Below are 15,533 nucleotides of genomic sequence, written 5' to 3' on the forward strand. Positions count from 1 at the left end.
ACAGCCGCAGAGCTGCATCGATCAGAGGCACTGATTGATGTTTGGGTGCGGCAATGCTGCTGCCCCCACCCAGGAGTTTTCCAATTAATTTATGATTACTTGTTGTCTTCCCAGGCTCTGTAGGCACATCCTAGACAGGCGCATAATAGGGCATCGCCAGTCCCATCTCCACTGTTTGTGCCTTACAAACCGATAAAATGGGCAGATAAGTTGGTTTGCCATGTATGTGTCACCCTGTCTCACAGTCCCTACCTGGTCTACTCGGCTTCCACACTGCAAGTTCATGGATGGTAACTTGGGTGCTGCCACTAATAAATCCATGAAGTACCAGGTGATGCAGATGCCGATGAGTAGATGCATGCTGCTCAGTCTCTCAACATTTGTGGACTCCAAAATGCCCTCACCACACCAAACGAAGACCTCAACCAGCATCGACCATGGAGCACCACTAAGGAGTGGGCATCTTGGTCGAAGCCAGGCTCCAGCTCTTGGGCACAGATTCCTATCTCGGGCATATCATTTCATAGGAAGGCATCCAGTCTAAGTTGTATTTAGTGGAAATGATTGTGTGGGCTCCTGATCCCAAAGAAAAGAATGAAAATGAAGAAGTCAGATCATTTTTATGGCTTAAGGATTATTATTCTAAATTTCTTAATACATTGGCTAGTGTAGTTTATCCACTGGAATAATGAAAAGAGGAACATTCTAAGTGAATGGAGGAGTGTCAAGAAGCGTTTGACAGGATAAAACGTCAGATTTAAAGAATGTCCACGCTGAAGCAATGCGATGGCCATAAAAACTCAATGTTAACTTTGGATGCCAGGGTTGCGATAGTTGTGTGCAGTACTTACTCAATTAGTGTAATTGTAATTATAAAGCGCTTACTACCCATGACGAGGCTTTGAAGCACTTATCGGTGAGTAACACACTAGAAATAGTAAGGAGAAAGTAGTTGCATTCGCCTCTCACTCCTTGAAGAGTGTGGTGGGCAATTACTAGATAATTGAGAGGAAGTCAATGGCATCTGGCGGGGGTGATGCGTCACTTCGGATATTTGGCTAAGATTTTATGGTCAAATCAGAACATTGAACTTTAATGCAAATATTTTGGAGTAAGGAGGTGCAATGTGCCACGCTGTAAATTTGCATCAGGTTATAAGTGTTGCATATTTTAAATTTCACTGTTGAATATTTGCCCGAATTGAGGAACATAGCTGTGGCATGTTTAAGAAGGATGCCACTGAGGTTGTTAAAGCGATGGAGGAGAGGATTGAGAAAGATAAGCAAAGATCTGCAATGTGGACAGAGGAAATTGCGCTGGAAGAAAAAGAGTGGAAAAAGTCAAAGAAAATGATGCTGTATTGGTAGTAGTCAAGAGGTATGTGATCATGGGATGGTCATAGGTCGAAGGCTAGTCAGGTTCCATGAAGCAGTTCTCTGACGTTAAGGAAGAGCTGTGCATACATGAGAGTAAAGTGAGAAGTGACAGAGATAGATCCCTCAAGAAGTCTAAGAGAGAATATTGCTTACCTGGCCATGATGGGCATCTAGGAAGAAATCTCACCAAAGTCAAGGTTAGGGAATTGTATTTGTGGCAGGGAGTGATGACTTAGTGTGAAGGTCTGTGAGGGATCTATGTAGAGAGCTGTGGTAGCAACAAGATGATAAACATGAGGCAGATACCGCTTTCTCTGGTTGAAGTTCTGGAATTGTTCCAGAGTAAGTTGTCTTGCAACATAATAGGGCTGTTGGAGTTGTGTCAGCCCATGGGCAGATACATTTTGCTCTTGGTAAATTATACACCAAAGTAGATTGCATTCAGATGTGTCAGTGATGTGAATATTAATATTGTGATAGAGTTGTTGCGGTATTGGTTCATCAGTGAGGGACAGCAAAGACTATTGTCACAGACCATGGATTCCAGCTTATGTTGAATGAAATGAAGGACTTTTGAAGAATGGAATAGTGGAACAGTTCAAGGCGGCATTGCACTCACTGCAGGCCAGGGGCTTAGCTGAGAGGGCACATAGGCTGACAAAAGCTTCATTGCAAGGAGCAGCTGAGATAAGAGTTTTTTTAAAAGAGGTGCTGTGGAAGAGAACATGGGCTCACCATTCACTTAGTGTTGGGGGAACCTCACCTTTTGCATGTTTGGCAAACAGAGTTCCGCGATGGAAATTATCCAAAAACATCAGGAGGGCTATAATAACTGGTACGAAAATCGACACAGAACCAATGCAATAACATGGAATGTTGGTGATTTGTTTATATAAAAAATCTTGATTGTTGTATAACGGCATTTCATGTACTCTGATCCTTTCACAAATAAGGGTGTGAAAAAGAATGTGACTGAGTTGAGTTTGAGGGAGATTAGCGTCACTGGTTGAGGCCCACGTTCTGAAGTTGGCTGAGATGGAATCAGGACATGAGCTTGTTCAGGGGTTTAAGTGGAATGAAAAAAACTGGGGGGGGGGTGTTAGACCTACGTCTAAGGGGGTAGCTTGGCTCAGGTCACTTGGCTCAACACTCCATTTGGCTTTTTCAGGCCTGCATCCCACTCAGCTCGCAATCCTGCGCCACATCACTCAAAAAGAACACTACACCGATTTTTGTACAAGAGTTACTGTAACTTTATAACATTTCTTTTCTGATCAGGATTCAGTTTTCAATTTGACATTACAATTGGAACCAGTTCATTTCATTTGCATAAGAACCTCTCTCTATTGTCTAAGGTCAAACCTGTACGTTACGGTTCTAGATAAACTTGTCTTACTCTACAAGAATCCTCAATTCCACATGTCCACAATGTACCTTAAACTTGCAGAGGAAATAACAATTCACTCCAAACAATACGTTTCATACAGTAATCTTGGAATCGCCCTTTTGAGCTTCTCCCACCACAGTTAACAAGAGAAAGGGATACAATCCCCAATTATCGCTGGCTGAGAGACTTTCCCTCCCCACACTGAGCAACAGGACTGTATCCCCCAATAGTCAGTTCCAGTCACCTTCTTCGTGCTAGTCCGAGTGCTGGTGTTCCCCAGGAACTGACCTCCCCCCTCCCGGGATACCCTGCTTACTGTAATCGCGCTGACCGACCTGCGTGTAGTAGGGCACAATCCTGCACAAGAGGAACCAGTTCCCGGGTGGCTGTCCTTACAATCTCTGAAGGGGAATTCCTGTCATCCGGTTAGGGGGCGTCTCCCTAGGCACCTCCCCGCTGAAATACCTCACCCGGCGCTTACAGCGGATGTCCTCTGGTGCCACGGGCCGTCCCTCGACGCTTCCTGGCTTTTTACACTTGACAAGCGCACCCGCCGCTGCCGACTGCAGCGTGAACTGCGGGGGCGCGGCCCTGACTCCGTCAGGCTCTCTCACTCGACAAGCGCTCCCGCCGCTGCCGACTGCAGCGCGACCTGCGGGGGCGCGGCCCTGACTTCGTCAGGCTCTCTCACCGCTGCGCAACTCGTGGGGGGTGCGGCCTCATCACCCGGCTGCTGGGAGGGGCGGCGCTTCTCTGTTGGTCCGGCACACGTGACCCGGGGACAGCTTCACAGCCCGTCAGTTTCCTGGCCGCCGCTTCTTCAAGCGATTGATCGGCGCGATGACAGCTCTACACTCAGCTGACGCGCGCGATGCCCCATCAGAGTGTCCCCGCACCCCACCAGCCTTCACTGATCCCTCAGGACTCCACCGGGGTCTCACAGATAGGCCCACGCCTCGAATACACGAAGGTGAGGAACTTAGATCGGCCAGGCGGGCAGGCAGTGATTAAGGGGCTTGGTTCACAGCAGTTCAGATGGGCAGGATCACTAGCCCGGGGTGTATTTAGCACAGCTCCCTGCCTTGAAGTCCACGATGGGGCGCTGTCGCTGTCACCACTGGGGGGAAGTTTTGGATTCCCAAATATCATCCAGGGAGGTCTAAGCAGTTCCAATGGCAATTCCCACCCGGAATCCCTCTTCAGGCCTCCAGGTTACGTTAGGGATCCTTAACCAGAACACAATGCCTCCCAGGGTCGATGGCTGAGTTCAGGGATTGGTCAAATGATAGAGGGTGATGTCAGCTAGGTAGGGGGGGTTCGCGCAGACCCTAGGGTCTGTCCTCTCCCAATCCCGCGCAATCACCTCACCACTCAGGTGCCTCACTCCTGACTACTCCACAGCCCAGCTTGATTCTAAAATGGCCGCCCTCCTGCCACCTCTATTTATCACCTTGGGCTGGACTTGCCAGAGGGGTCCAGAAGGTTCTGGAAGCTCCCATGGCAGTCATGGCCCAGGTGCTGAGGTGACAGTTGGAGCCACCATTTTGTGAATCCTACCTTCCTCCTTTATCTACCTCAGTGGAGCACCTTGCGCCTTTTCCTCATGTGAGGGGGAAAAGGCGCCCAGAACCTCTACATCAGCACCCCAAAAAGTTTAGTAGACAGAAAAAAAAAATGAGAAGGGGACAAAGGACAAAAATAATATGAGGAGGGAACTGCCAAAGGGCTGATAGGTCTAACAGGGGGTCTCTCAAAGGGGCTAATATCATTAAGGGCATGGCTTAAAAACACATTAGCTAAAAATCTGTTCTTAGCATACTGTGCCGCCCAACTGGTATTTTGCTGCTTCTGTCATTGCAACCAGATATATATTACAAATAACACTGCACCTACAACAAGCCAGGACTATTGGCTTTATCAAAGGTTGCATAAGATAAATAAGCAACAACTACGGTTTCGTTGTATATAACATTGAAAATGCTGCAGTTCTGAAATGGTGAGGCTGAAAGTACTATAACGAGTTTCTTTGAAGTTACACCAAAGGAATTGGATGGAAATGCTGCTGCAGAGTTGAGTTTATTTTTTACACCCTAGGGACCCATCAGGGCCGGCTTTAGCACTGGTGGCGCCCAGTGCGACAGTTACTTTTAGCCCCCACGTTCCATGACCACCTCCTCGGATTCTCTCACTACCACCTTCAAAAGTGACTCTCATCTTTCCTATCATAAGATCTTGCTAAGCACAGTGCCCCCCTGAGGTCACTGTGCGCCCCTCCACAGGTCAGCGCCCAGTGCGCCCGCACCAGTTGCACTGCCTTAAAGCCGTCCCGAACCCATCTCAACACATGCTTTTTAGAACTGCCTGGTGCTGAGCACTGGCAGGACCCGGCCCACTTAAAACCCTGAGCTAGTTGTTGGTGATGAGCGACTGAAGGGTAGTGCAGTGAGAGAGAAAAAGAAGCCAGGTTGGAGGGAAGATTGTTTTGCCGTGGTTTGTAGTTTATATATATTTTTCTTTTCATTGTGCTGTGACCTTTTTTGTGCTACACTTTCCTTTGTTTGCTTTTCTTAATGTAATATGTTAAACCAATGTATATGTAAGTGTATCTTCAGCTGTTAACTCGTGTTCTATTCTAATTTGACAGCTTGTAGTTTTCTACTTTTCTTTTAGTTCGGTAGGTGTGGAACTATCTCTTTTTACATTTGTGGTGCGATGGGGGATGTGCTGCGGCTGGTTTTAGTAACTGTTGTAATATGATGTTAAGAGATTGCTACTTCTCGAAGGGTAGAATGTAACTCAGTTCAGCTGCTGGAGCTGAGTTACGGAAGGATACTGGTGGAGTGCAGATCATTAAAGGCTGTTTCTACAGACATCTGTCCATTCCCTTTACTGTATTTGCTTTACATGACTGTTTTGTTCTCAGAACCCCTCCGTCCACCTTCATACGGTGTACTTTTTTATTACTTTATCAATTTTTTTTTAACACATTGTACAGCAGCACATTTCTATACTAAAAGAATCGAACAAAAAAAAATGAAAATATTTGAAAAAGAAAAAATGGAATAACAAACATTCAAAGCAATAAAAACACTTGAATTAACGAAATAAAATGTAAAACAAAAAAGGAAACATTTGAAATGGTAAAGAAGCATAAATACTGTTGCCTTTACCTTCTGAAAAATACAAATTGACGACCTGAAAGTAAAGTATCAAGAACCTTATGTTATCCAATACTGAATACATATTTTTGCTCACAGTCGTACATAAAAGACTCGTGGATCTACAATAACGTCATCAGGGTTGCCATCGCTGTGGCAGCTGTCTTTCTTAATGACGGGGCGTGCTCTGATACCCTGATCAGCCTCTGGTAAATGTTTCTGCTCTCCATCACTGCCTTCCTCTTGTGTTGTCATCATCGGGTTATCGTAGATGAAGAAGATGGGACAGCTGTGTCCCCTGTTTCTCTCTTCTTCAATTAATGTTAGAGGGTCTTGGGCACTTTGCATTCTCTTCACACCCTTGACGTCAATGGCGTTAACTGCTTCATTGCATTTGACAGCAGACTCATACAACCAGGCCTGCTGGCGCTGTCTGCAGAAAAAGAGAAAAATGAAAACATGAGTATTGAAATCTCTTTTATGCATGTAAAGGTTATAATTATCTAACCATGTTTGCTATCTATACAAATGCTGTTGGCACAACAGAACCTGCCATAACATTACTAGTGGCCCTGATTTTATGGTATTCATTTCCCTCTGGCATTTAAACAATAAATGTTTACTCATACTTGAATATCTGACGGGCTATAATGCTATAAGTACCCATGGATAATACATCAATATATGAGTGTTGCTGTACAAATCACCAAAGCTGTACTACACAAAAGTGACCGTCTCTCTTTCTTGCTATCTGCTCAACCAGTCCTTCTGTACAACTATTGGCCAGAAGTCAATCAATCAATCAATCAATACAACTTTATTCGGCTTTAAGGATAAAACCATAAAAGTAATGCGGCCTATAAATCAGACTACTAGTTGACAAACGTTATAAAATCCAAATGAGCTATACACATATAAAAAAAACATTAGTTACAATACAGATATTATTTACAACTTATCCTTTGTCTGATGGCGAACCGTAAAAATTAAGAGTGTACAAAACGATATCACTAGAAAGAAGTTGTAAGAAAATAAAAGCTGATCTCACCCTCTTAAAGCCCATTTTTTTAAAGATAGGAATAATAAATAACCTTCTGGGAACAGCATAAAAAGTGCAGAACATTAAAAAGTGCATCATGTCCTGAGGAGATTCTCCATCGCAGCCACAGGGCATGAGGCTCAGACCTCTGTGAGAACCATCAGGATGTGCCAATAAGTAGTGGAAAAGGTCAAGCTGGAACCTCATCAAAAGAAAACCCTAGAAGATAAGGCTCCGTGATAGGCACAGTTTTCAGTATGACATACTTGCGCACACTGGGCTTACACAGCTCGTTTCCTTCTCTTTCACTATGTCACATTCTTAAAAAAGACTCCAAGGCACAAGTGAGGTCCCTTTTACCAATTTACCCAGGATTCGTAAAGAGATCAACTCTTCCTAGTCTGGTAAGGCCAACTTTTATATGCCGGAGCCATCGAATACGTGAGACGTGATCAAGAGAAAGACAGTCCCGTTGGACTTCTTTACTAAGTACGATCTCTTGCTTGGCCCATATCTTAAGCCACAAGGCCAGAGGTCGAAAAGCCAAATCATCAGAGAGATAAGGCATCCCCAATTCCTCATGCACAACATAAGATGAGGTGCTTTGCGGGACAGAAAGAGCTCTTCGCAAAAATGAGCTTTCGGTGCTCTGCAGAGCCCCGACCGCGATATGGCCCCATATCTCGCTCCCATAACTGACCTTTGAGATACATTTCGCTTGGTAGATCTTCAGCAGGGCCCCTATTGGCATCCCTCCCACTCTGCTGGCAAAGTTAAAAACAGCAGCTGAAGCATTCACTAGGTCCCCTTTTTTTCGGTTAAGCAGGGGGCACCAGCTCAGTGAGTTGTCAAGACAACTCCCAGATAGGAAAAAAATTGTCTTGGGTATTAAAGAACTGCCTAGTTTAAAAATGGGCTGCTTAGCCTCAGCCTTTCCGGGGCCCACCTGCATGATATATGAATTAGAGTGGTTCACCGACAGATCCAGCTCCTTCATAGGAGAAGTTGTAAGCCCCTTGCAGTCCTTGCTAGGAGGACTGCGTCGTCCGCATATAAAAGGAATGGCAGGCTACGCTTGCCTACCTGGGGATTGTCAGCTTTGGTTGCTAGAAAGGTCCTTTTCTAGGGGTTGATGTATAAATCAAAAAGGAAGGGTGCAAGAATACACCCCTGACACCCCCCCCTCCTGATGTTAAACTGACGGGACACTTTTAGGTCCTTTGAATAGCGGACAACCGCCCTAGAATCTCAGTGAAGGTCCCTAAAGAACCAAATGATGTTTTTATCAATGCCAATGGATACCATCAGCTGCCATAACTTGGACCTGTTCACACAGTCAAAGCTGAGGACAGGTCTATGAAGGCTAAATATATGGTCCATGAACGAGCCACAGTATATCTATTCAAAACAAGATATAAGTTCAAACACTGCTCTACAGTAAACCAACCAGGGCGGAAACCATATTGTATTTCAGATAAAAAGTTGCTTTCGTCCGCCCAAGTTACCAACCTGTTAAGAATCATACCACCCACCACCTTCACCACAGAGTCTAGGAGAGAAATGGTCCTGTAACATGAGGTACTATCCCGGTCGCCCTTTTTAAATCGATAAAGCCCAGGAGTCTGGGCAGCCGACCCGCACTGCAGCATTAATAACAGCTGAAAGGACAGGCACCCAAAAGTCTATATGGGCCATATAACGGTCAGGAGGAATCCCATCTGACCCTGGGGCCTTTCTTTGGGTTAGACCTAATCTATCAGCTCTTACTTCTTGGGTGGAAAATGCGAGATCCGCCTTACCTTCCACGCTTTCCTGCCCTTCAGATAGCTTGGACTTTGGTTGAAAGATGCCCTCAAAGTGGTGGACCCAATCATCCTCCATGATATGGGCGTCCAATAATTTGGCGTTCTCTTCTGAAAGAAGTGGGCTATTAATGAGGGCCCAAAACTTAGAGCTATTGCGCAGTGTGCTTGCCTCCACTAGATCAGACCGGGCCTCCCCCTTCAGCGAGGATTTACGAGATGCTAGTGTGGCCTTATATGATCTATGAAGCCCCATGACCACCACCACATCTCGGGGCCTGTGCTTAAGGCCTGTCTCAGCTTCCTGGAAGCCTTGGAACAGACTGAATCGACCCATCTTGGGCCTACTGGCTCACGGCCCCTGTGCTGTGCTCGTAAAAGCCTCCGTATGACAGTGGACATGATTCCAAATGCACCCAGGATGTCCGAGGCACTAGCCTCGCCATCAAGACAGGTGGCAAACTCCCTGCTACACTGAGTTGCAAGGGATTCATGAAAGGACTCTGGTGCTATACGTCCCCATTTTAAACTCTTCCCCGCCTCAGCCACTTTAAGAGAGAAACCCTCCCCCCCTCAGTATGTCTATGTACTCGAGCCCATCCTGTTGCTACACAAGTGGGATTATGATCACTGAATTCACTTGACAGAACAAAGAAATCTGTGACCAGGGAAAAGAGAGGAGTGGATACAAAGGTGAAGTCTATAAAGGTCTCACAACCTCTACCGATGAAGGTGGGAGTAATATCTGTTTTCCCCCGAGGCAACTTGTTCATGACAGATGTTAAATCAAGTTCAAGTAAGATTAAGTTAAGCTCGGTGCCCTGAGGGTTATGTTCCATGTGCAGACCAGATTGTAGGGCACAGCTCATGGCTTCCACTCCTCCTTGTCTAATACCCCCACACATATGGATGTTGAAGTCCCCAGTTAAGAAGATGTGATGACAGTTCAGGCCTTTCAAGGTGCCACCCCGTAATATTGACCCCCAGAAGTCATAAGTGACACCATCGAGAATCACTCAAAAAAATAAACTATTTTCCGGTTTTATCCATATTTAAAAACAAAAACAGGCAGGTAAACGTTGTTTTTCTGTTTGTATTTAACTGTAAAAATCAGTAAAACGGAACACTAGGAGACATAAACAAAGTACACGTGTGTTGTTTTCTTGCCTTGTTCTACGCTGCTTATAATTTTGTATGGAGATCAGTGTTGCAGCGCCTCTACTCGACTAGACCACTAGCCCTTTTCTCGTCTTTGTTTTTTAAATTGTTAACATTCTTATCAGCTGCACCTCATCCTATGAATGCAACACTATTGCTGATGTTTTGAAAGCAGTGACAAAGGTTACGTGTACTTGCTGTACACTGCGACCATGGCCATTGGCAATATGAGACAATGGACTACCAAATTATGCAGCAAAAAAGACATTATGTGGCATCATGAAGCAAATTATCTAGCAGTAATATTTCAATATTTTTGATTTATACCCAAAATTGAGACCGCCAGCGCCAGTGTAACATGTCATTCGGGTCTGTTTAACACTTGAACACAGCACTCAGCAACTGAAAGCTGAACAATTAACTTTGGCGGAGGGTCTGCTGCTACTCATCACCATGCGTGACACTGTTTTAGAAACGTTTGATCCATTTGCACTAGCAGCCGCGGCCCGTGGAGGGAGTTCCGTGGGGCGGTAAGGCGGGGCGGGGGAGGGGCAGGGTGGGGGGTTCTAAAAACCGGAATATGGATAATTGCAGGTAAGTAAACAATTAAATAAATAAAACGATTTCGTAGCGCGCGCTGCATCGCATTTTGCGATGCAGCGCGAGCTACGAAATTCATTTTGTTTATTTAATTGTTTACTTACCTGCAATTATCCATATTCCGGTTTTTAGATCCCCCCACCCTGCCCCTCCCCGGCCCCCACCTTACCGCCCCACGGAACTCCCTCCACAGGCCGCGGCTGTGCGCTAGTGACAACATTACATGTAGTTGAAACGAGAAAATTATGCAGCAGAGGGTCGAATGTGCTGCAAGAGTGGTAAATCCAAATATATGATGCGAACTCCACCGGTGCAGCGTCACATAATTCCAGTCGCTCGGACTATAACCTTTCTTTTAGAACTGGGCAAAATGATTTTTTTCTACAGTATTTGTGGACTTCGAATTAATTCCTTGAAATCTGACACTGAGTGGCATATTTTCTAGGAAATGGCGGAGCGCAGTGTTATGGCAAAATTGGTAACGTTGGGCTCCGTCCGTTTCAAAATGCAGGGATGCTCCATATTTACAAGAATGTGGCACACCCCAACGATTCCCCTAGCGCTTGCGCTAAAGAAGCTGCCTAGCGCCAGTGCAGGCACCCTTGTGCCATATTGAAAGGGTGCCTGCACTGCAGGGTTGATGGTTTATGTGCAAGAAGGGACACCTTCCTGCACATAAACAATCTTTACAGACGTTTTACTATTTCTCTGTGTGCTGCAGCACACATAGAAAGAGATAAATACGAGAAGAAATGAAACATTTCTCCTTGTATTGCCTGCTTAAGACCAGGGGGCCTATTTACAAGCCAATTTGTGCTGCCGGTGAGACACTTTTAATACGGGATAAAAGTGAGGTACTGGCGGCGCCAGGGGCTTGTTAATAAGCCCCTAGCTATTCCCTGGCGATATTTTTGGCACTGCCCCATACCTTGTAAATATGGGACAGCATCTAAAAGCAATGGGTGTTGCGGCGGAACGCCCATTGCAACATCCATTGCACGCCCCTTTCACACTAAGTGCTGCGTGAACAGGGGCATTATTTACATGGGGGTTAAGCCACGTTAAGTGGCTTCATGCTGCCTTGTAAATAAGGTGAAAAAGTGACATTCTGGTGGCGTTAACTCCTTGTAAATATGCCCCTTTGTTAATGCCTACTGTAGAAGAAAATCAGGCAAACAGCACCAGGGCATCCTGGCTTTGAACCACAAATTGTCCAGTATGTGGACAGTTAGCGTGTGGTTTATCTCAACAAAATGAAGTCCGGGGAAAACGAACACCCATACAAGCTAGGGAGAACCATCACATTTCTGGGGTTGCCTGCAGAGCGAATTAGGTTGTTTCAGTACCCTAATTTTCCTGAACCGGCAAATCAAAAAAGGCAGCTTTCACTAGTTTCACAATTTGTAAAAACACTTTGGTGCGCCCCTGCTTCCTTTGACATTGTAGTGACCAGAAAACAAATCATGAAGACTGATAATAGCCACACCAAATTGATTTTCCGATCAAAAATAAACGTTGGCAATATTTTTTTACTTATCTTGATTTCTCACAATAACTTAAATTCACTTGAGCCAGGGTTTCCGTGACTATACCATTCTTGTTTTGCATGGAGCTGTATGTTATTTACTACATGCATATGTGTCTTCTATATTTTACATTGTATAGCGCTCTGATACCTGCAAGGGTCTTGTTTGCGCTATATAAAACCTTCAAAATAAAAATAAATGAACTTAAATTGAATCAGCGCAGTATTCCAATGCCAGTCACAGATATCCAGGAGGAGTGGTAAGATTTAATTGCTAACCTGGTAAAATAACACTTTACATCTATTCATTGATAAAGATCGAAACAAAATGGGTGCTTACATTTTATGGTCTTTCACACGGTCATGCAGATTTTTGAATTTCATAGCTTCAACATGCATAATGGCGCTGATAATTAAGATTCTCCCCCTCAAACCTCACTTGGAGATAAAACCGACCTCAAACTGTTCTGGCATGTGTACTGCATTGCTGTAGCATTTGCATAGCACCTTCCTACTTCTAATGGGGCCACAAAGCACTTTCATGGTAGGTGCGTTGTTGTTTGTGGGAGCGTTAAGGTTTAGCAGTGGCCTTTGAGTAGTATGTTCAGTGTCCTGCATCAGTTTCGGAAATGTGTTCCAGTTTTCTGGTAGCAAGCCGGTCCTTGCATCTTATTGCCGGAGGCGCAGTGCGGAAGGCTTCGAGAGCTAGCATTACCATTTGAATACACAAAGAGCTCCCCATGTGGCTTGGAAGTGGGTGAAATCAAGTTTTAAGTAATAGCCATGTCTTTATTGCTTTTCTGAATTCTCTATGACTGATGATTGTCTTCTTTTCTTCAGAAGAGTTTTCCAGTGCTTGTTGGCTTGTACAGGAAAGGAGCTGGCACCCTTGCAGGTTCTTTGAATGGGGGGAGATGGGGGGGCTTCATGAGCAGGTCCACTCTCGATTTGAGGTGCCTCTCTCGATTCAAGTGTAGGACCGTAGGTCTTGTCTCATGGAGAGCCAGGTGTGCAACGCAAAGAACTCTGAAATCAATTCTTCTTGGGGTGTTTAGGAACTCTGGGGCTTTGAGAGCATCAATAATGTGATCCATTGGATGAGGTTTAGGATTGCCTGCCCCCATTGTGGAGCTGTTGATGTCAGCCTGATTACATTCCTCAGGAGTCCAATGTAGGTCTCACTAGCAAAGTCATGATGCGACATCATCTTGAATTTAAGAGCATCAAGAGGGTTGGGACCTCTGGCGAAGGCAGATTAGGAAATATACAGAATAGTGTTCCCATGGTTTAACACTCCCTTACTTAACCCGCGTTTGGAAAGGGAGGTTGAAGTACATTAACGCACACATTTTTTTCTTCTGGGTTGTGCAATCTCATTATTCCAGGAGGTGGTGGGGATTGTAATTTTGACCTGATGCACAGACGGGGATCTCTATTTTTTAGGAACTGATTTTCAGGTGGTTCTGTAGCATCACTGGTTTGCTGGCTGAAGGCATTAGTTGGGTTTTGAGGTGCCCAGTCTAGTTTGGGTATCCTCAGCATTATAATAACAGGTAAGATGACTGACAAGCTTTTGGATCCAATAAAGCTAAACATTAAAAAGAGGGTGATCGTTGAGCTCTGTGGCACAACTCGTCGAAAGGTGACTGGTGACAACTAAAAAGAAGAAGTGTGGGGGCATATTATCAAGGTCCGGCGTTAAAATTATCTCCGCTTTATTGGCAGGAAACTGCCGCTAAAGCGGCGATAATGGGCTTGATAATATGCCGCAGAGAATTCCAATAGAAGCCCATGTTGACACCAGAACATGGGCTTCTATTGGAATTCTCTGCGGCATATTATCAAGCCCATTATTGCCATTTTAATGGCAGTTTCCTGCTGCCAAAGCGGCGATAATTTTAACGCCGGACCTTGATAATATGCCCCGTGATGATTTGGGGTGTGCCAGTGAGGTAGAACCAAATCCCGTTAAATGCTGTGCCCTGGATTCCTGCCATGCATTGTCTTGGGAGTATTAGTTGTTCGTCAACAGTTTTGCAGGATGAATAGAGATCAGGTTGTAGAAGGGCAGCAACTTCATTAAAATGGTAGGTATTTTTGAGGCCATCAAAGATTGCAATTAGTGCAGATGCAATACACCTTCTGGTTAGGAAACCTGAGGGAACACTGTTTTGTTCTGGAAAGTCAGAGCTGTGTGTAAAAATGATTTTTCTGTTGACTTATCCAGAAAAGATCATTGGATATAGGTCTGTAGTATGCTGGGTCCAACTGGTCAGAGTTAAATCAACTTGACGTAGAATATTTTAGGGCCTTTGGAAAATTTCTTGGTTACTTAGGAACATTTTCCTGCTACTCCAATCACCTCTTTGGGCTTACCAGATTCTTAATAATGAGCCAACTTGATTACCAAATATTATCTACATGGGGTTCCCTGGAAAACCCACCAAGTGACTACAGCAGGTACAATATCAGGCAGTCAAAATGTGCCTCATCATGCAGAAACTGGACCATGCCACCCCACCTAGGAAAACACTGCACTGGCACAGGATAAAACCATCTGAGATAGTCTGCACCATCTAGAAGGATTCCGAAGCAATAGATCCATGCCTCCAAATTGTGGCTCCCTATTAACACTCTCTAAGCCAGAAGACGTAGTTTAGCCAATGACACCTTATCTGACCTCCTCATTCAAACAACTAAAACGTGGGGGTAGATGATAGGGCCTCGAACTCTGGAATGCTTTAAGCTCACTTTGACAGAAGAACCCAGCCAGCTCAAGTTCAGAAAGCTTCTGAACACTGAACTCTTGAAGGCAGTCTTTGACTAAAGACATGTTATCGTTTTTTGCAGAAAGCGACACAACCCAGACACAAGGTATAGAGTAATATAGGATTAGGGTCAAACTTGCATTCAGTTGGACTCCGGCCATCCTAAAATTCCTGCTCCTCTATTTGAATGATATAGCAGTTTGTAACAGCTGCAGGGGACATTTAGCTCTCTGCAAAATTCCTAAATAAATAAATAACTCACTCTGGCTGGTACCAGTGTGCGCAGTGCTTAGAGAGTGTATATGAATACATTCAGGAGGCAAGGGCAAGTTGGCGATGCTGACAGACTTGGGGGCATATGATATTATCAAGCAGGGCGTTAAAATTATCGCCGCGTTAGCGGCAGAAAACTGCCGCTGAAGCGGCGATAATGGGCTTGATAACATGCCGCAGAGAATTCCAATAGAAGCCCATGTTGACACCAGAACCTTGCTTAGTTCATTGGCTTCTCTTATGGAAAGCAGGTGAATGAACAGAGTTATGGTTGAATGATGGTGGGTGCTGGCTTTAGCTTGAGTGGAAAGAGAATGAGATCACTGGCTACTTGTGATAGAAAGTGCGCCACAAGCTGGTTCTTTTTTTAAAAAAATTATGAAGCTGTACACCAGAGAACTGTAGAAATCCTGACAGTCGTAGGGTATGATTATGAAGAATTTTTTG

General features: G+C 44.9%; 1 protein-coding gene across 1 annotated transcript in view; it reads right to left on the reverse strand.

Moving 5' to 3' along the window:
- Positions 1-2,656: 2,656 nt before the first annotated feature.
- Positions 2,657-15,533, reverse strand: part of LOC146867030 (uncharacterized) — a 119,060-nt gene continuing 106,183 nt past the window's right edge. Inside the window, exon 3 of the mRNA XM_085614786.1 lies at positions 2,657-6,354. Within this exon, the coding sequence (XP_085470912.1) occupies positions 6,015-6,354 (340 nt within the window). The 3' untranslated portion in view covers positions 2,657-6,014. The remainder of the gene's footprint in view (positions 6,355-15,533) is intronic.

The sequence above is a fragment of the Triturus cristatus genome, chromosome 1_2, assembly GCF_964204655.1.
Source record: "Triturus cristatus chromosome 1_2, aTriCri1.1, whole genome shotgun sequence".
NCBI lineage: Eukaryota > Metazoa > Chordata > Amphibia > Caudata > Salamandridae > Triturus > Triturus cristatus.